The 20,663-nt window shown below is 44.0% G+C and overlaps 1 protein-coding gene across 2 annotated transcripts in view; it reads right to left on the reverse strand.

The window, feature by feature from the left end:
• tmc3 (transmembrane channel like 3) overlaps nucleotides 1–20,663 on the reverse strand; it is a 178,823-nt gene that overhangs the window by 98,459 nt on the left and 59,701 nt on the right. For both annotated transcript variants that reach the window (XM_078162494.1, XM_078162484.1), the window contains exon 6: nucleotides 1,107–1,205. In XM_078162494.1, coding sequence (XP_078018620.1) covers nucleotides 1,107–1,205 — 99 coding nt within the window. The remainder of the gene's footprint in view (nucleotides 1–1,106; nucleotides 1,206–20,663) is intronic.

A 20,663-nucleotide genomic window follows, 5' to 3' on the forward strand; every position in this document is an offset into this window, starting at 1 on the left:
GGATGAATTCAAATGATTCTGGTGACTCCCTGTACTTTACTCCAGCATCACTGTCATGTAAAATATGAATATAAAAGTGGCAGATTGCCATTAAAACCTATGAAAATCACTGATTAAATGCTGTAAGCTTGATCTTATATTTTGTGGAAAAACATTGACATGACAGGAGATTTAAAGGCTTTTTCCTCTGCATGCTCTTTGTTTTCCAAACAAAGACAGCTATCTGACACCCATCTCCAGGAGGTCTCACTTCACACCTCAGTGAGACACAAGTCTCACAGCTTGATTGGACAGTACTGTTACAGTGACATGCCCCTCTGTGATGTCACCAAACTCTAAGCAAAGATCTGCTCCCTCCAAGCCTTTTCTCTCTCTTGCTCCAACTGCTGTAGCAGCTCACACCTCTCTCCGGACAGTTACTGAAAAAGGTACAGTGCTAATATGATATTTGGTGAGTGAGAGTACTCGGTGTCACTGCTGAAGAACAGCAGAGTTAAAAAGTTTAACGGAAGAAAAGTAATGTCTGGTCTCTCACAGGCTACATCAGTGATTGCTGTTGAAGAATTTCTGCTGATACTTGATTGGGCCTGACCTCATAACAGTGCTGCCTTGACGTTAACATAAAAGTGTATAGGTGGTTATTCGGACATGAGACCACCATGGAGAATTGCCAGCAAATTTTTGCATGTCTGGAAGGGGCTTTTTTTTTTTTTTACTGTATTGTGTAATGTTATGTATATTATATAACAATTGAATTGCAACCAATTGTGTATTCTGAGAAGACCATTTACAAACAGGATTATAAGACAAAACTCTGGAATCCAAAGCAAGACATTTTTTTAAGGTTGGTAACACTTAAAATGAAATAGATTTTTTTTTAAAATCACAACTGCCCCCTACACAGGAAACTTTGGGTCATTATGCCCTTAAAAGAAATCTATATGAAAATATTTAATAAATTATAATGTGCCTTTAGCCAAGTATACTATTGGGGGTGGCATTGGAATAGAGCACAGGGAGGCCGTAAAGTGTTGTTTGAAAAATGGTCCATTGTATTTTAAGGTAATGTAATATTGACAGAACAGTAAAAGGAAAGAGAGACTTACCCCAAGTGACCAGATGGTGTCCAGGTCTTGGGCTGAAGCCAGATGCTCCTTGGGGATAGTTTTACTCCTTGTTGTTCCAAATGGAGCTCCAGCCAGCAGCTAGTACAAACAAACACTGACCAAGTCAATGAATGAGGATAATATTCCTTTAGACACCTTTTATATCAGAATTATAAACATAAAAACTACGAGCACATGTCGGGAGTCTCTCAAGCAGTGGAGCGCCCCCCCCCCCCTCATTAAGGTCAGGAGGTCAGGTTTATATGCTGTATACATCAAGGCTGTTATTACCTATGCAACAGTGGGGGGTGAGGGTTGGGGGGCTTTTTCAAATGACACCCTCTGTTGCACGTCTGTCTGTCCTGGAAGAGGGATCCCTCCTTAGTTGCTCTTTCTGAGGTTTCTGCCATTTTTTTCCCTGTTAAAAGGTATTTTTTGGGGGGCGGTTTCCTTATCCACTGTGAGGGTCCAAAGGACAGAGGAATGCCTTATGCAGTAAAGTCTGCTGAGGCAAATTGTGATTTGTGATATTGGGCTTTATAAATAAAATTGAATTGAAATTGAATTGGTTGACATTGACTGCTCCACAGCAGTCTAGCAGTTCACTAGTTCACTTTTACTAAGTTCAATATACAGAAACCATGAGCACCAAATATACTTAAGTTCATTCAGATTTAGCGAATGGTAAACAGTGTTGGGATCAACATATATTTACCTCACATGGCGGCACCGAGAATGTTGGGAACATAAATTCGGGCTTCACACGGAGGTACCAAAATGTTGGGATTTAATTGGCTATCGGAAATATTTAATAATTATTATCAATAATTAATAATCATGTTAAATAATGTGACTTAATTAACATTAAATCACCTTGTGGGGCACCATTCCCGTAAAGGGAAAAATGATGTTGAAGATATCATCTCATAAAATAGGCTAAACTATTAATTTGGAGTTTTGATTAATAATTAAATTAATGACAACAACCAAAATTAACAGTAACACCTGAAGGATTTCGGAGTTCTTGACGCAGCAGAGGTCTATTCAGCAGAGACTATTCATTTGCTCTTATGCAACATTAAACAGACAGCAGGCATGATTCCAAAGAATTATGTTTATTCACAAACTAGCAAAGCAAACCAAAACACACAAATTCTAATTAACTATATACAAGCTTGGTGTGTATATATGTGTGTGTGTGTGTGTGTGTGTGTGTGTGTGTGTGTGTGCGAGCGAAAAGAAAAAGACAAAGGCGGGTGTGGTGATCAAGGAGCCTTTGGCCTACAAAACAAAATGGCTGACAACAGAGAACTACCAAAATGGCCGAATCAAGGCTTGCTTCAGGTTGGGGGAGGTGTGTGTCTGACCGTGTGGTCAGGACAAAGACAAAGGAAAAGAAGCGGGAACTTTGAGATGCCTGTTTGGGTGTAGCTCTGTTGAAAGCCTATTTGTTAATGAGTTTATGTGAATGTGATATGGGTTGCAAATGGTCTGGATTAGTGCAGAGATTGTTTAGTTGGGTGCAAGAATCTGTTTGTGAACAGTATTAGCAAACTAAACATTTAGCTTTGGCGAAGCCAACTAATCAATGACCTAACTGCAAACTCTCACAACAATAACTCAATGACAGCATTAAATCACATACAACAAGTTAAACAGTCTTGCTTAGCCTGTAAAGCTGTGATAAGCTATGCCCAGTTGTTACGTTACCGATCCTTGAATGGATGGGAGAAAGAGTCACTTGGTGGTGTGCTGCTTTGTTAGCCGGCAGAAGAAGGCTGGGAAGATGGTTCCAGGTGCAGTCTTTGTTGGGTCCTTTGTTCCAAAGGTGAAACTCAGAGGAAGCTGGTCGCTCAGGGTTTAGCAGAGTTAGACGCTGGGTGCTAACTCACTTAATTCCTTGTTGCTGGAAAGCTAGTTGCAAACCTTGTGTTTGCAAGAGAGTCTGTGATCAATTGCCCTCTCTTTAGTGATTTGGTGCTATGGAGCCAGGGTCTGGGCCTCTGAGCTGTTCCAGGCCCAGCCGGAAAGAGGTGCGAGCTGCTACAGCAGCTGGAGCAAGAGAGAGAAAAGGCTTGGAGGGAGCAGATCTTTGCTTAGAGTTTGGTGACATCACAGAGGGGCATGTCACTGTAACAGTACTGTCCAATCAAGTTGTGAGACTTGTGTCTCACTGAGGTGTGAGGTGAGACCTCCTGGAGATGGGTGTCAAATAGCTGTCTTTGTTTGGAAAACAAAGAGCATGCAGAGGAAAAAGCCTTTAAATCTCCAGTTTAAATTTTAACAAATGAGAAAACATCTGTGGTCTTGTGAATCCCAACAACAGCATGCATTCCCAGTTGAGAAGATGAATGGCCTCTGTGTCTTTTCGACCACCCTACTACATACTTTGAAGGCCATTCTCTAAATCACGGCACAGTGACAGTTAGAAGTTAATGTGACATTTTTTTAACATTATTTTTTGGCTATTTTGCCTTTAATGGACAGGACAGTATAGCGTGAAGGGGGAGAGTGAGTGGGGATGACATGCAGCAAAGGAATCGAACCCGCAGCAAGGACTATGCCTTTGTACATGGGGCGCCTGCTCTATCCACCAAGCCACGTAATGTGATATATTTTGCCTAATATTTGGAGTACAAAAAAAAGTACTGATGATATGGAAGCTAAGAATGTCCTCTTTCCAACAGTGTATAAAACATATTATTTCTTTTTTATTTTATTTTATGTAATATAATATACATATATGTATAAATGGATGAATTGGAAGGGACATTTTGAGCATATCTTAATGTAATGACATTGTAATGACAGCGTGTAATGGTTGCAGTAATATGGCTCTTGATCTTGACATCAGTGGTTACAGTACCATTATAGAGTCCCCTTTCTGTTGGGGGAGTCTCTTTCCAGCAAGCCTTCTTACTTTGTTCACTTGGAATAATCTGTGGGCTTTAAGAGACACTTGTTTTTTATCTATGAGTTGTGTGGTGATTGTATATGGGCCATGATTCTTAAATAGCCTATACTGTTCCACATCAATGTGCCTTTAGTTTCCTTTTTCCTCTTTTTTCCCCTTTTTTATTATTTATTCAACTAAACCCCCTGGCTTGTTTGTTGCACTATGGTTATTGATTCTGTCAAAATGAATGATACATGCAATTTGTTCAATAAAATGTATTTTTTTAAAAATGTATTTCTTTGTAACTTGTTAGAAAACAACAAAATAAATAAGCAATGGGTAGAAATAATATTTATTTTTAATAGAATATGCAGCTCTGAAGCATACAATAAGGACAAATAAAAATACATGAAATAGGCTATAACTCAAAATCATAAGTGCTATACACAAGGTGGGAAGGTTGCATATACAAATATCAAAATTAGTAATAATTTCAGTGTTGTTGTAATAGTCAAGGTGCGAGAGGGTTGATGTAGCTACAATAGTAAAGTGGCCAAAAAATGCCTTCCAACATTGGCCCTCACAGCATCTGGGCTCCAGTTGCACTGTTGATGTTATTTTGGTATAAAATTTAAAGGGCCAGTGTGTAATATTTGGCCTAGTTTATGATCAAATCTGAATCTGAATCTGAATATTCTACTCATTAATATGTTTATATAAGTGTATAATTGCTATAAAATAAAATTCGATTGGTTTTCGTAGCCTTATAATTATGCTTTTATATATATATATATATATATATATATATATATATAGCAAGGGCCTTGCTTTAGAGAGGTCGCCATCTTGCGCCGCTATGTATGTACGGCAGACCGAGCGGACAATCCAGCCAGCCAGAGAACGCGTTTCGCGTGTATAAATAAACCAACGAAGACAGCGGAAGGAAGGAAGAAGGAGGAGGAAACAGCAGAGAGTGTTAGTAGTTCGTCGATGGAGAGTAGTGAAAAGTTTTTTTAGTTATAAAGTTTGTGAATGGACCACACTTACCATGCAACAGGAGAGAATGAACCCGAACCGTCATCTGCAAGGAAAAGAAGACGCAACTTCACTCCTTGTGATGCACTCTCTGCGGCGCTTTTCCTCCTGATGATATATCTCCCCAACGATAGTAGCACCGAATCCCCTTCTGTGCAGCAAAATGGGAGCGGAGGATTCAGCCTCTCTTCTCGCCCGCTCAGCATCTAAGTTCCTCATCTGTATGCTCCGGCTCAAACAGGTATGGCTCTGGGTCTGTGTCCGCTACAAGAAACTCTTCAAAATCGCGTTCAAAGTCGTCCATTGCAGCTACTATAGTCCGGAGATATTGCTAGGCTAAATAAACAGCTGAGCTCTGTTTACAGGCTGCGCTGTCAGTCAGTGTGCGGGCTGGAGATTGGTGGAGCAGAGAGGGGAGGGGGTGCCCGCTAGGTATTGTAAACGAGTATGTGTGTATGGAGTGTGTGTGTTGCGCTAGAAGAGTCAGAGTTTGGGACGGAGTCTTTTACCCCCTGGAGTGTTACCGGAGTTTTTGGAGTGCTCAAATAAACGTGCCTTTTCCCCAAACGCTACTCTGGTCTCCTGCTCGTGAGGGATTCATTACAATATCGTAACATGGTTTAGATTTCTAAATAAACATTCACCTCGTAGCTAGATAGACCTACTCCTGAAAAACTCTTGTCTGCGCAAGGCTTTTTGTCCCTACGAGGCCACCGTCATTTACCCGACGGGAGGGGTGAGCAAGTGAGCCGTGCAATCTAGAATTTGACCACTGATGTTACTGTTTTCAACGGTTTTCAAACCATTTTACACAGTGGCCCTTTAAAGGTATCAAGTACTGGGACCCAGCCCTTGGTCAATGGTATGAATTCATTTATCAAAGTTACTGCAAAATGAACCTCAAAAATAACTAATTATAGTAATTCCGAATGGGACCCCCTCGAAAACAAGATCGCACATTTCAAGGGGCTTTATCCTAATAAACAAATTTGAACTAAATCAACTACTTTTTCAGTGCAAAAGCTGTTAATGCAGGTTAAGATAAAACAGTGCTCAATAGCTTATGCCTCACACACACATATATAAGGAGCATAGTGTAGTTATAGAGTTACACTAAAAGGGAAGCAAACCCAAGAAATAAAAAAAGTGAGTAATAACTGAGGTGACCCTCCGTTCCATCCTTGTTCACATAATTTACAGCACGAAACAAGCACAGACATCAAACCTGACAGAACATCCATGATATTTATTGTTGGATGGTCTGTCTCACCAAACAGAGGTCAGATAAAAGCGGGATATGTGAAGGGAGACAGTGGTAGGTTAGACCAAACAAGGAGATGGAGAAGAAATAAATGAGGGAATAAGATTAAGCATTGTGAATGATAGGTTGAGTAATGTATAGGGACATTACTTGTGTCTGCATGTTAGTGACAAACATAGATCCAGCCCCTTTTCTTCCCTATCGTTTGTTCTCTTATACAGTACAGTATTGTTGAGCTGAAGCTGCTGAAGAATCACCAGGCTACAAACACTACCATAAAGAATCCTCTGATGTGTACCTATGAATATATAAACAAAACATTTACAGAGGTGGAGAAGTCCATAAAAATTCTAACAATTTCATATACAATACAACATGAATAATGACGTGTTTAGTATAAAATCCTACAAATAGGACAAATCGATGTGATCAACCTGGAGTGTGTTTTTTCAGTAAATCCTGAAGTGACCAAAAACTAGAGGAATGACTTCAAGCAATTTTTATTGGACATATGTAGAGGGTTTTTTTTTGTTAAATACAATAAATTTGAATTAAAGATAGTATCAGTAGGGCATGTTAATGGACATTTTTTAGAGAGCACTGAAGGGTAAGGCTGTCTGGAGGAATCATCAACGCACCTGGCCATGCAATATTCTAGATTGCAGTAATGTTGCTATGTTTTCAATGTAGTGAGTCCCTGGTACCCACAGGTGGTTATTTGAGTGGGTCCAAAATAAAACTTGTGTTTTGTGTTAAAATCATGTTTGATGTTATATGGTTATAATTATGGTTATATTCAAATATGTTGAAAAATTCATCTGGACATTAAAGGACAACTTCGGTATTTTTCAACCTGGGCTCTATTTCCCCATGTGTATGTGTGCGTATGATTCATGGGTACCACTCGTTCTAAAATTGGTCCAGTATTGAGGCGCGAAACGAGCTAAAACGGTAATGGGTGCAAATGTGTCCTGTATAAAAGTGCTTTTTTTCACCACTGAACAGTTCAGATCGCCAGTGCTATCTCTGTAGATAGGTTATTGTAGTGGCCCTGGGGCAGTGGTGAGTGTGAATGAGTGGAGTCAGCTGTCAGTCAGTGTTGGAGCAGAGAGGGGGAGGGCGGCCCCGCTTGGTACTGTAAGTGAGTATGTGTGTATAAAATGTGTGTTACGCTAGAAGAGTCAGAGGACGGAGTCTTTTACGTGCTACCCCCTGGAGTGTTACCGGAGCTTTTGGAGTGCTCAAATAAATGGGCCTTTTTCCCGAACGCAAGAACAGGATGTCGCGCAACACCCCGTACAGCTTTCACAGGCTGCCTTTGTTGGACGGCGAGATGCTGAAGTTGTGGCTAGTTGTGCTACAAATGGATGCTAACACTCCTCTCCAGACACTGCGCCTTGCAGACCATCGGGTCTGCAGTGCTCACTTCTCCCAAGATGACTACTGCCAGCCGAAGAAGAGAAGACATCCAATCCCGAAACACCTCTTCCTCAAGAAAACGGCTGTCCCACGAGTAGAGAGAGCTACAGACACAGTGGAGCAAAGCTTGTGACATCACACAGCCCAGAGGTAAGGGAAAGGCTAGTATGCTATTTACAGAGATAGTACTGGCGATCTGAACCGGTCAGTGGCGAAAAAACACACACTTTATACACACATACTCACTTACAGTACCAAGCGGGGCAGCCCTCCCCCTCTCTGTTCCAACACTGACTGACAGCTGACTCCACTCATTCACACTCACCACTGCCCCAGGGCCGCTACAATATGCTATCTACAGATATAGCACTGGCGATCTGAACCGGTCAGTGGCAAAAAAAAGCACTTTTATATGGGACGCATTTGCCCCCATTACCATTTTAGCTCGTTTTGCGCCTCAATACTGAACCAATTTTAGAACGAGTGGTACCCATGAATCATACACACACATACACATGGGGAAATAGAGCCCAGGTTGAAATATACTGAAGTTGTCCTTTAAACAAATAAAATCCTAAATCTAAAAATAAATATTTACAAAACCACAGTGTAGGCTACATGTATCTTTAGATTCAGTCTATGTACAACACATGCAAAGGTCACATTTTGTTTTGATTATAGAGAGCTCCAAACTCTTCCAGTATCAAGTAAAGCAGAGTCAGAATCAGCTTTACTGGCCAAGTATGGGTGCACACGGAAAGAATTTGATTCTGAATCAAATATGATAAGATTGTGATATTATGTGATAATCCATTACATTTAAATAAAACTACTATATAAATTTAATAGTTTAACATTTTGACAAATAAATGATCTTACTTTCTGAGAGGAGTTTTGCTATTTTCTTTTCACTCATTGAGACGATAACAAAATGGGATCTTGTTATCTTGTACGAGACATGCGCATATTGTTTAAGTGGACACCAATAATCGGCAATGAATAATTGCCAGAAAAAAATGTTGGTATCTAACATTTCTGCAAACCACAGATATGTTACATTTACAGTTATTATGTATACATTGAAACTTAATGGTTCAAAAACACTGTGGTTGACGTTTGGCTAGGTTTAGGCACAGAAACCACTTGGTTATGCTTAGGAAAAGAGTCCAAGTGTCAGATCTATGCAGAGCATCAGCACAAAAACACAGACAGTTTGGGAATAACAGTCAACACATAAATTTTACTCTCAATAGTTTCTGTAGCAATAGCAATACTTAACACATGGAAAGTCATGTGATGCCACTGCTCAAAGCATCATCTGTTGTTCATAATGTAGCATTATCAAAGAAATTAATGATAGTGTGGTGACCCATATAGAGAAACTTGGAGAGACATTCACCAAAGGACTGTACCTTCAAAAGAAAAGGTGATGTAGAGAACGGTGTGCCTGGAATTTCCGGTTCCGGCAGTTAGCATGTTGTTGCCTCACTGTACAGTGTACATTATTTTATGTGGAGAGTAAAGCAGACTTGACTCATCTCCGTCTCCTGTTCTGTTATTCACCACACCTCCACATTGGTGACCCCGTGAGAAGAATACGTCAAACAACGAAGGCAACGGTGACAACATTGCAGCGCCCGCACCGGATGGTGCTAATGCTAACGCTAATGCCGGTGCTAACATCTACGCCGCTACCATCAAGTTGCCCGATTTTTGGCAGCACAACCCACAGCCGTGGTTTCAGCACATCGAGGCCCAGCTCCAGCTGAGAGGAATAATGCAGGACGTTACAAAGTACTTCCATGTAGTGGCGGCGTTGGATGCCGCAACAACGGCCAGGGCGATGGTACTGCTGGAGACTCCTCTGGCTGATGGCAAGTACATCGCACTCAAAACTTTCCTGTTGAAACTCTTTGAACTGTCAGACCTGGAAAAGGCGGACCACCTGCTGTCCCTGAACGGCCTCAGCGACAGCAAACCGTCCGAGTTAATGGAGTGGATGCTGGCGGTGCTGGGCTCTGTTCCTCTGCACTGTTTCCCTCCCAGACCGCCTCGACCCTGCCCCCGCCGCCAACGTGAGGAGGGAATGTGTTATTATCATGCCAGGTTTGGGGCCAAGGCCAAACAGTGTCGCGGACCATGCAGTTTTGAGACCCAGGGATATGCCAGGGTCATTGCTCGTTAGCAGCTATGGGCGCTGGACGAGACTGCAAGCTGTTGTTTATCACCTACACTTTGTCCGGCCGACGTCTCCTGGCTGATTTGGGGGCTGAGAGCAGCATCCTGCCGGCACAGACTGTGGACACTATGGCTGGCGGACAAGGCCCCCAGATGGACACCGCTAACGGCACGCCCATACTTACCTATGGCACTAGGTATGTGGAGGTGTGTTTTGGTGGGCTGCGTTTCGGCTGGAATTTTGTCATTGCCACCGTGTCTACACCGCTCTTGGGCGCGGATTTCCTCTGTGCTTTGAGGCTGCTGGTGGACGTAATGAACTGCCGCCTGATCGATGCCCTCTCTTTTGCTTCATACCCCTGCACGCTTGGAGGGGTTGAGTCGCTCTGTCTGTCGAACATGCTTGCCATCACAACGCCACAACCCCTGACCGGTACCCGGTCCCGCACATGCAGGACTTTTCCCACCCACCTGGCGGGCACCACCGTCTTTTCCAAGGTGGACCTGGTGCGCAGCTGCCACCAGGTGCCAGTCCACCCACAGGATGTGCCCAAGACAGCGGTCATCACACTTTTTGGCCTCTTTGAATTCCTGAGAATGCCTTTCGGCCTCAAGGGGGCGGCACAGACATTTCAGCACCTGATGACTCTGTGCTGCGAGGCATGCCGTTCTTGTTTGTTTACTTGGATGACATTCTCGTGGCCAGTGTGTCCACAGGGGAGCACCTGGCACACCTACAACAGCTGTTTGAGCAGCTTAGAGAGCACGGCCTCATCATCAACCCAGCCAAGAGTGAGTTTGGCCGGTCGTCCTTCACGTTCCTTGGGTACCATGTCACCCCGCAGGGTACCGTCCTCCTTTCGGCCAAGGTGGACACTGTTGCCAGTTTCCCACGCCCCTGCACCGTGAAGTTGCTGCAAGAGTTCTTAGGCATGGTGAACTTTTACAACCTTCCTGCCTCATGCAGCCCACCTCATGCGGCCCTTGTACGAAACCCTGCGGGGCAAGGGGCCCAAGGACGAGGTTGACTGGTCCCCGGGGATGAATGACGCCTTCGAAGCCGCCAAGGCTGCGCTGGCCAACGCCACTCTGCTTGCACACCCGTCTCCCACTGCCCCAGCCGCACTCACAACAGACGCCTTGGACTATGCTGTGGGGGTGGTATGCGAGCAGTGGGTGGGCGGCACCTGGCAGCTGCTGTCCTTTTTCAGTTGGAAGCTCTGTGACAAAGAGAGGAAATACAGCACCTTCGACAGAGAACTTCTTGGTCTTTTCCTCGCCACCCGTCACTTCAGGTTCCTGCTGGAGGGCCGCCGGTTCACGGTCACGGCGACCACAAGTCGCTGACGTTTGCCATGGCCAAAACCTCAGAGCCGTGGTCTGGTCGGCAGCAATGGCAGCTCTCCACCATCTTCAAATACACCACTGACATCCAGCACGTAGCGGGCAAGAACAACTTCATCGCCGACTGCCTCTCCCGGGCAGTTGCAGGGTCTGTCCACCTGGGCTGTGATTATGCTGCCATGGCAGTGGACCAAGCCGCGGACCTGGACGTTCAGGCCTACCGGACGGCCCCCACAGCCCTGCGGCTGGAGGATGTGGTGTTTGACGCTGCTAACACTACACTTTTCTGCAACATCTCCACTGGACAACCACGACCCATGGTGCCTGCTGGCTGGAGGCGCTGGGTTTTCGACACCACCCATAGCCTAGCTCATCGGCCTCAACCAAGCTAGTGGGGGCCAAGTTCATCTGGCCCAGCCTCAGGAGGGACGTCAGGGCTTGGGTTGGCTCCTGCGTTGCGTGCCAGCGTGCCAAGGTGACGCGCCATACCAAAGCCCCCTTGGCACTGTTTGTGGTGCCGGAGAAGCGTTTCGATCATGTAAATGTGGACCTGGTGGGCCCCCTTCCCCCCCCCCCGTGGGTTCACCTACATCCTCACCATGGTGGACAGGACCACCAGGTGGCCGGAGGTTTTCCCCCTGTCCTCTACTAGGTCAGCTGAGGCAGCCCGGGCGTTCATCGCATCTTGGGTGGCCCGTTATTCACCGCACCTCCACAATAGTGAGTTTACTTCATCCTTTCAGATTTTAATGTGTCAGGGACGCAAGACGCGTACCTAGCAACATCACTTGGATTGTAACCTACGTTATAGAGCATCCTCCAAATGAATTAATATTTATTCACTATTAGTCAGAATCGAGGATGGAGTAACTAATTTGATTGCTAGATGCAGACCTCTCCAGATGCCTCTCTGTCAGCTTCACAAAATCCATGCTAACCTATACTATTTCAGTTATTTACAAATATCAGCTATACTTTTTGTGATTATTATTGGACAATGATGAGATACAACTTCGAGACACTCATCAGGATAAGGAAATCAGCTTACTGCTTTATGAACTCTCTCCCTGCTGACTCTGCTAACTGGCCAGTGGAGGTTTTCAAATGCAAACATCAGAGGAAACATCAAGGGAAAAGTGGAAAGATGAGCTCCAGCTACAATCCTGGCTACATTTTTTGTGTCCATCTTAGCATCTAAAAAGGCACCGAGGCAAACATGGAGTGATCAAACATCAGCTTAGTTCCCGGCCATATAATGTTCTCTGTCGAGCATCCTGCTAGCTGAGGTACAGATGCTGGATAATAAAATGGATGATCTCGGCACCTGTATCAGTTTCCAACAAGATATGAGAAACTGTAATGTGCTTTTTTTAACACTAAGACTTGACTAAATCCTGATATAGCAGACAGTGCCATTCAGCCAGGTAACTCTTATTCCATATAGTTGCATGAAAAAGTTTGGGCACCTCTGTACAATTTTAGAGTGAAAAAAGAAAGGAGCACCATGCAAAAGTATGGGCATCCCAAGACATTTGAGCTCTCACACAACTTTAGCCAGGGTCTCAGACCTCAATTAGCTTGTTAGGGATAGGATATACAATCTGAAGATTGTCCATATAAGCACCGACTTTCGGTACCCAACTCTACTCAAGACTGCTCTTAACAGCTGTCGAGCACTCTGAAACTAAAATAATTGATGCCAAAAATAGTCAACCAAGTGCAATGATGTCGTCCAAGATAATATTTGCCACTTTGTTTGCAGTAAACAAAGTTTGTTGTTGTTTTTCAGTTTCAGTTATATACTGGGGGGGCATTTTGGGCATTGGGGGGGGGACACATGTCCCCCTCAATGTATATGGTGACTAGGCCCTGTCATGTATGCATAATTAGGCTGCAGTTGTCTGGGTGCGCAAAGGTGAAGTGGCTGGTTTTGTCATACAAAGTTTGATGGAGTGTCAATTGGACAATATGGAGATATTTGCATCTTGAAAGCCGGACTACAAATGTGGATAGACAGGGAGAAACGCAGGCAAGGCTAAGACGTGGTAAGATACGATATTCCTCACTATATGAAGTGACTGATAACAAGATCTGTATAATGGGTTGTAAAAAAATTCGTCAGGTTTTTATTTTGTAGACAATTAATCTGTATTTATAGCATGATGGGATGACAACACAATGATGTGTGGTATCACTGGAAAGCTCTGCTCCTGCGCTTTCATGTGATATGCGTGGTATTTCTGTGTGATGCTGCATTCGCGAGTAATCCATCCAAGAGTAATGTGTGTGCAGAGCTGTATGAAAGCTCTGTTATACATAATTTTAGTGTAAATTTCTCATTTTTTTCGCTGTGAAAACATTGGACTACCGACAAGTGCTTGGTCTTGTTTGAAAGCTATGATTCCACTGTTTCACGTGATATGTGTGGCTTCTCTCTTCTCGCTATGACGCACGGTCGCGGAGAAAATCCACAGAGAAGAACAGGTGTGAATTTGGATGGACTATGCGTCGTTCGGGCCCATAGGGTTAAAGAGCCTGTAACCGTAACAACTGTGTGGCACAAACTCAGTGCTTTGGTTATAAATAATGTCGGGCTCGGTTCGGGTTCGAACAAAAATATGCGGCCATGCCGCACTCTAACACATACACACAAGCACTCGGAAAAACATTATCAGTTTATAAAAAAAACCCGGACGCCCCGGACGCCCCGGACAGGACGTGAAAAGTGGACATGTCCGGGCAAAAGAGGACGTTTGGTCAGCCTAATTTAACGTTACCTAACACAAAGTGAAATGTTAACGGCTCGTTTCTCCTCTGACACGCCACATACCTGTGTGCCGCCACGGCTCGGTTGTCCAGGTACTACTGGGCAGTCATGACACCAACGAAAGAGGAAATTACTGGACCTGGAGACGGTAAGCCATTATCTTGCGTTTGTCAGCTGCTCTCATGTTCCCTCCTTTTGTGAAGGTCTTGTTGCCGTCCTCTGCATACCAGGCGTCATATGCCCCGCGGCGTATTCCCCCGACATTTGTTCGGAATATTTCAAAACTTCTAGCTTTAAATGAACACTGAAGTTGCGTCTTGTCGCCATCTTATCTGTTTACAATCAGCTGAGAGTGCGCAACTGCGCATGTGCGTGGATGAGGGTGAATGTGTGTGTTTTGAAGAGGATTTGAAGATTTTCCAATTTACTTCCGTTCACACTAATTAGACTGCCACCAGAGCGCCACTTATTGGCTGATTTGCACCGAATTTTGCACAAACTAGGGATGCACTGAATATTCGGTAACCGAATATATTCGTCCGAATATTGCAAAAAAAAAACACACATTCGGTATTCAGTGGAATAAGTTAAAAGCAAGGCCGAATAATAGCGCCATTTTGATAACGCAATCAAACGGCGTGCTGTGACGAGCGGAATAAAATGTCGGTAGTGTGGCGAACCGTCTGTCACAGCACTCGCATTTGCGACTAAAAATAGTTTTGACTGCAGGAAGCTGCTATTTAATAACTTCAGTATTCTTTGGAATATCAAAATTCTTTTAATAATTTTTTGTCAGAAAAGTCCTGCCTAGGAGGAGTTCGAAAAAGTAGGTTTGGGACATTATGCGAATTTGCGGGGGAAAAAACGGTAGGCAGAAATGGGCGTGGCTTATATCACGAGATTCAGCACAATTCACTGAACGCGTGGATAATAGGTTTTTGAATGTGCCACAAAGTATATGGGAGTTATGACCCAAAACACAATTTCCTTGATTATAGCGCCACCTAGTGGTGGAAATTCAGGACGGCAATAGACTATAAAATTTTTCGCCAGACCAAACGTGTGTGCCAAATCTGGTGAGTTTTTGAATTTGGGAAAGGGGCCAAATTGGGTATTATATTCTCAGAATAATAATAATAATAATAATTAAAGCTGCAAGCAGCTGTGATCGGGCCCTCACTCCCCCATGTAACCGCGGGGGCCTGAGGCACGTGGGGGCTGTGGCACGAAGTGAGAAAAAACCTGGCAGGAGCGAAAAAACGCAATGTTTCATTCATCCACCAGGTGGCGCTACAAACGTAACCAGATGTGGCCAGGTGCGTTCACGGGTGGACCGTCATCACACATGTGAAGTTTCGAGCAAATCCGACAATGTCAGTGTATAATAGGGCATTTCCTGTTTCCACAAGGGGGCGGCATGAGCGTAACCAGATGTGGGCAGGTGCGTTCACGGGTGGACCGTCATCACGCATGTGAAGTTTCGAGCAAATCTGACAATGTCAATGTATAATAGGGCATTTCCTGTTTCCACAAGGGGGTGGCATGAGCGTAACCAGATGTGGGCAGGTGCGTTCAGGGGTGGACCGTTATCACACATGGGAAGTTTCAAGCAAATCTGACAATATCAATGTATAATAAGGCATTTCCTGTTTCCACAAGGGGGCGGCATGAGCGAAACCAGATATGGGCAGGTGCGTTCAGGGGTGGACCCTCATCACACATGCGAAATTTCGAGCAAATCGGACAATACATGAAGGATTTATATCAAGTTGATGTTCCGTGGCGAAGGATGAAAAGTCGCCACTGCTGCGGCCTGCAACATGACAGGACACGTGTGTCACTGTGGAGATGGAGTTGATCAGGTCAGGAGCTTGAGGTTGGCGTTTGTCAGTGTAAAAGATGGCATTTCCTGTTTCTACAAGGGGGCGCCATGAGCAAGATTGCCTTTGAGCATATGGAGGCGTTGAGGGCGGGGCTCTAATAATGTACAGAAATTTTGAAGCAGTTTGGATGACTTATGTGGGAGAGAGAGCTGCTTGAATATGCATGGCAATGGATCAAAAATGGCAGCACCATAGCAGCCACGCCCTTTGACCTACAGACATGCAGAGCACAACTTTTGATCAGCATGGTGTCTGGATGATCTGTAAAAAATTTGAAGTCAATTGGATGAAATCCCTAGGACGAAATCATTAAAATACATATTAAAATGTGGAAATCATGTCAAAATGACAAGTCAAAATCAAAATGGCCAACTTCCTGTTTGGAGTAGACCATTGGTGCCAGAGACTTTTATGTGCGTCTGGACAACATACACATGTGTACCAATTTTCATGTTCCAACTCCAAAAAAATCCTATGGGGAGGGTTTTTCAAAAAATTTCAAGGGGGCGCTATAGAGGCATTTTGTCCCCCTCATGGGTGACGCCCCTATCAGAAGCAAGAGCTTGCCATTCTTGACCTGTGTGTCAATTTTCATGAGGATATGGGGACGGTGAAGCCATCAAAAAGCCAAACGTATTTGGTGGCGAGGGATCGATAGTCACCACGCCGCCACATGGACACCATTAAACGTAGCTTCACAGCGTTCGTAAAGTAGTTTCACCAACTTGTTCTGCATGCATTAGAAGTGGAATGAAGTTGATACGCTCAACTTTGTGGCATTAGCACATGTTAAAGTAAAAACTGGTCACTTCCTGTTACCACCGGGGGGCGCTATGAGTAAGGTGGGATATTAACATATCGATGCGTTCGGGGCGGAGCCATCATCATGTCCAGCAAGTTTGAAGCTGCTGAGATCAAGTATGTGGGCAGGAGAGCCGTTTGAAATTCGATGGCAAGAAAATGAAAAGTCGCCAAAATTTGTCACGTCCTAGCGGTCACGTCGCTTTACATAGAGAAAAGCTTTTAATAAGTTTTGATTAGCATGTTCTCAGGATGATCTGTCCCAATTTTGAAGTCGATAGGATGAAATCCCTAGGAGGAGTTCATTCAAATGTAAGTTGTGGAAATCGCTGTAACGAAAAAATTCAAAACAAAATGGCCGACTTCCTGTTGGGATTTCACCATGACGTTAAGAGACTTTTTTGTGCGTCTCAGTATGATACATGTGTGTACCAAATTTCGTTTGCCTACAACAAACTAACCCCAATGGGGAGGGTATTTTGAAAATTTGTAGGGGCGCTATTTCGGCATTTCGCGCCGACCATGTGCAACCGCCCAAAAATATCGAATTTCGGATGTGGCCGGACGAATGTGGAGAGTTAGAAGCATTTTCAAATTTGGGAAAGGGCCAAAATTGTGACACGAAATGTCGCAAGAATAATAATAATAATAAACAGCACAATTTCAATAGGGTCCTCGGACGACTTCGTTGTCGCTCGGGCCCTAATTAAAGCTGCAAGCAGCAATGAACGGGCCCTCGCACCTTCACACAACTCTGTCAAAGTTAGATATCGCATGCAGGAATGAATCCTTGATACAGTGCTCGAATGACATATTTCACATTTTGTATCACTTCCTCTTTCCACTAGAGGCAGTTGGAGAGCGCACTAATTATACATCATGTTTTTCTACATCAAATATACACCACAGCATGTAACTTTCAAATAAATCGAAAGATAAGTGTTTGCTAAGACCTACTTCCTGTCGCCACTATTTGGGTCTATGAGTATCAGGAAATATGGTAATGAAAATGTGTTCAGGGCGGGACTAATATGAATCATGTGAAGTTTGGTGGAGACAAGATCATTTATGCCAAAGCTACAGCAATTTCGTTTTTCATGGCGAGACCTCAAGATTCAACGCTCGGCAGCGGGCGCGCCATTCAACATTGGGCAAATCCTGTGATAACTTTTGGTCACAACGTAGTCACACTTACATACACCAAGTCTGGAGCCAATCTGATTAAATCTGTAGGACAAGTTCATTAATTTACAAGCCCTGGAAATGGGCAAAAATGCACAAAAGTGGCACAAGTCAATTCAAAATGGTGGACTGGTTGGGTTTGGAGCATGGCTTTTTTGTATGTGACAGACTGTTACAGGTGCCTACCAAGTTTCATACATGCAGGTCAAAGCAGCTTTGGGGGCTGCTTAATTGAAATATTCTAGGGGGCGCTGTTGAGCCATCTTGGTGCATCAAAGCACAAAAATCACATCAGACAACAGGACTTGTGACCTGTGATGTGTATGCCACGTTTGGTGAGTTTTCAAGCATCCCTTGCCCCTTCAAAACAACATCGTGTTTGATGACAAACAAGGTGGCGCCACGGTGACAGCATTTGATTAAACTCAAAAGCTTCATTTTTAAGCATCATCAAGGTCTAAGGACTTAGACCAGCAAGTTTGAGGTGGGTCTGATTAACCTGCTAGAAGAGGGACATCAAAGAATGTATAAAGTAGCTTTCTGTTGCCAGAAGGTGGTGCTACGGCGGTGATTCAAAATTCCTCTGTAGATGTGTTCAGGGCTGGACTGTCATCATATGTGTGAAGTTTTGGCAAGATATTCCCATGTGGAGTCAAGTTACAGCAACGTTTATCATCACGGCAAAACATCAAAGTTCGCCGCCAGGCCGCGGCCACGCCCTTCAATGAAAACTCACAGTTTCCACAATAAAGCATCATCAACGTCTTATGACTTTTTTCATCAAGTTTGAAGTGGATCTGGTCAAGTCTGTAGGAGATGTACATTAAAGTCTAAAACATGACATTTCCCATTGCCAGTAGGGGGCGCTATGTTTATCTCTAATTATTGACATGTAGATGTGTTCAGGGCGGCACTGTCATCAATCCTGTGAAGTTTGGCCAAAATTGGGCCATGTATGCTGGAGTTATAAACTACTTCCTGTTTAGTGGCGAGACCCCTAACTTTGACGCCATCCCACGGTCACACGCATTGACGAAAACTCAAGCTTTTGATAACTTCTTCAAGGTCTTGGGATGGGACAGACCAAAGTTTGAAGTCTATCGGATGAAATCTCTAGGACTAGATCGTTCATTTATGACCCCTGGAAATGGCCAAAAATGCACCAAAATTGCACAGTAAATTCAAAATGGCTAACTTCCTGTTGGGTTTAGAGCATGCCTCCAAGAGGCTTTTTTCTACGTCTCCGGGCGTTACATAAGCCTGCCGAGTTTCATACATGTAGGTTAAACTAGCTTCAGGGGCTGTTTCCTCAAACTTTTGTAGGGGGCGCTACTGAGCCATTTTTTGGAACCCACACACGAGAGTGCATGTTTCATGAGTTTTCGTGTATGTTAAGCCTCCCAAAAAGGCATTTCATTTGGAGGAATAATAATAATAATAATAATAAAAAATCCTTGCATTTCAATAGGGTCCTCGCACCGCTAGGTGCTCGGGCCCTAAAAATCCTTGCATTTCAATAGGGTCCTCGCACCACTAGGTGCTTGGGCCCTAATAATAAAAAATCCTTGCATTTCAATAGGGTCCTCGCACCGCTAGGTGCTCGGGCCCTAAAAATCCTTGCATTTCAATAGGGTCCTTGCACCGCTACCTGCTGGGGACCTAATAAACAGCACGATTACAACAGGGTCCTCACAGACGACTTTGTCGTCGCTCGGGCCCTAACAATAATAAACAGCGCGATTACAATAGGGTCCTCACAGACGACTTCGTCGTCGCTCGGGCCCTCATAAACAGCGCGATTACAATAGGGTCCTCACGGACGATTTTGTTGTCGCTCGGGCCCTAATAAACAGTGCGATTACAATAGGGTCCTACGGACGACTTCGTCGTCGCTCGGGGCCTAATAAACAGCGCGATTACAATAGGGTCCTACGGACGACTTCGACGTCGCTCAGGCTCTAATAAACAGCATGATTTCAATAGGGTCCTCGGACGACTTCGTCGTCGCTTGGGCCCTAATAATAAATCCTTAAAATTCAATAGGGTCCTTGCACCGCTAGGTGCTCGGGCCCTAATAATAAACAGCGCGATTTCAATAGGGTCGTCGCTCGGGCCCTAATAATAATAATAAACAGAGTGATTTTAATAGGGTCCTCAGACGACTTTGTTGTCACTCGGGCCCTAATAAAAAGCGCGATTTCAATAGGGTCCTCGGACGACTTCGTTGTCGCTCGGGCCCTAATAAACAGCGCGATTACAATAGGGTCCTCACGGACGACTTTGTCGTCGCTGAGGCCCTAAATATCTAATAATAATAATAATTATCTCCATCTTTTCTCGATGTTAACAAATGTTACATTTGAAAACATCAACCTGGCTAGCTGGTAGATGTCGGCAGGATGAGAGTTTACAGACTGTTGAGCTGATTTCCTCATAACAAAAAGTGACTCACAGCCACATGCCACCAAGTTTCAAGCCAACCTTAAAGCACCACCAACACATGCAAAATAAACACAAGAGCAGAAAACTGACAGAAACTTTAGCAAAACTGACTGAAAAATGTCCACACTTCCGTCACTTGTGTTATTAATTGTAAATGAAGTTGTACCAACTCAATAATGACAAACTGGTGTTGGGTGGAGGGCGATGGAGTCAAGTAGAGGATCCGAAGGAAAACTCAGGGGCCACCTTTTTCAAAAAGTGAGTTTTTTTGCACTACATCATAAATCACTGTTAAGCCTACAATTCATATATGATATGTAGTATTCTATATGATCACTTGTATATACAT

The sequence above is a fragment of the Epinephelus lanceolatus genome, chromosome 2, assembly GCF_041903045.1.
Source record: "Epinephelus lanceolatus isolate andai-2023 chromosome 2, ASM4190304v1, whole genome shotgun sequence".
NCBI lineage: Eukaryota > Metazoa > Chordata > Actinopteri > Perciformes > Serranidae > Epinephelus > Epinephelus lanceolatus.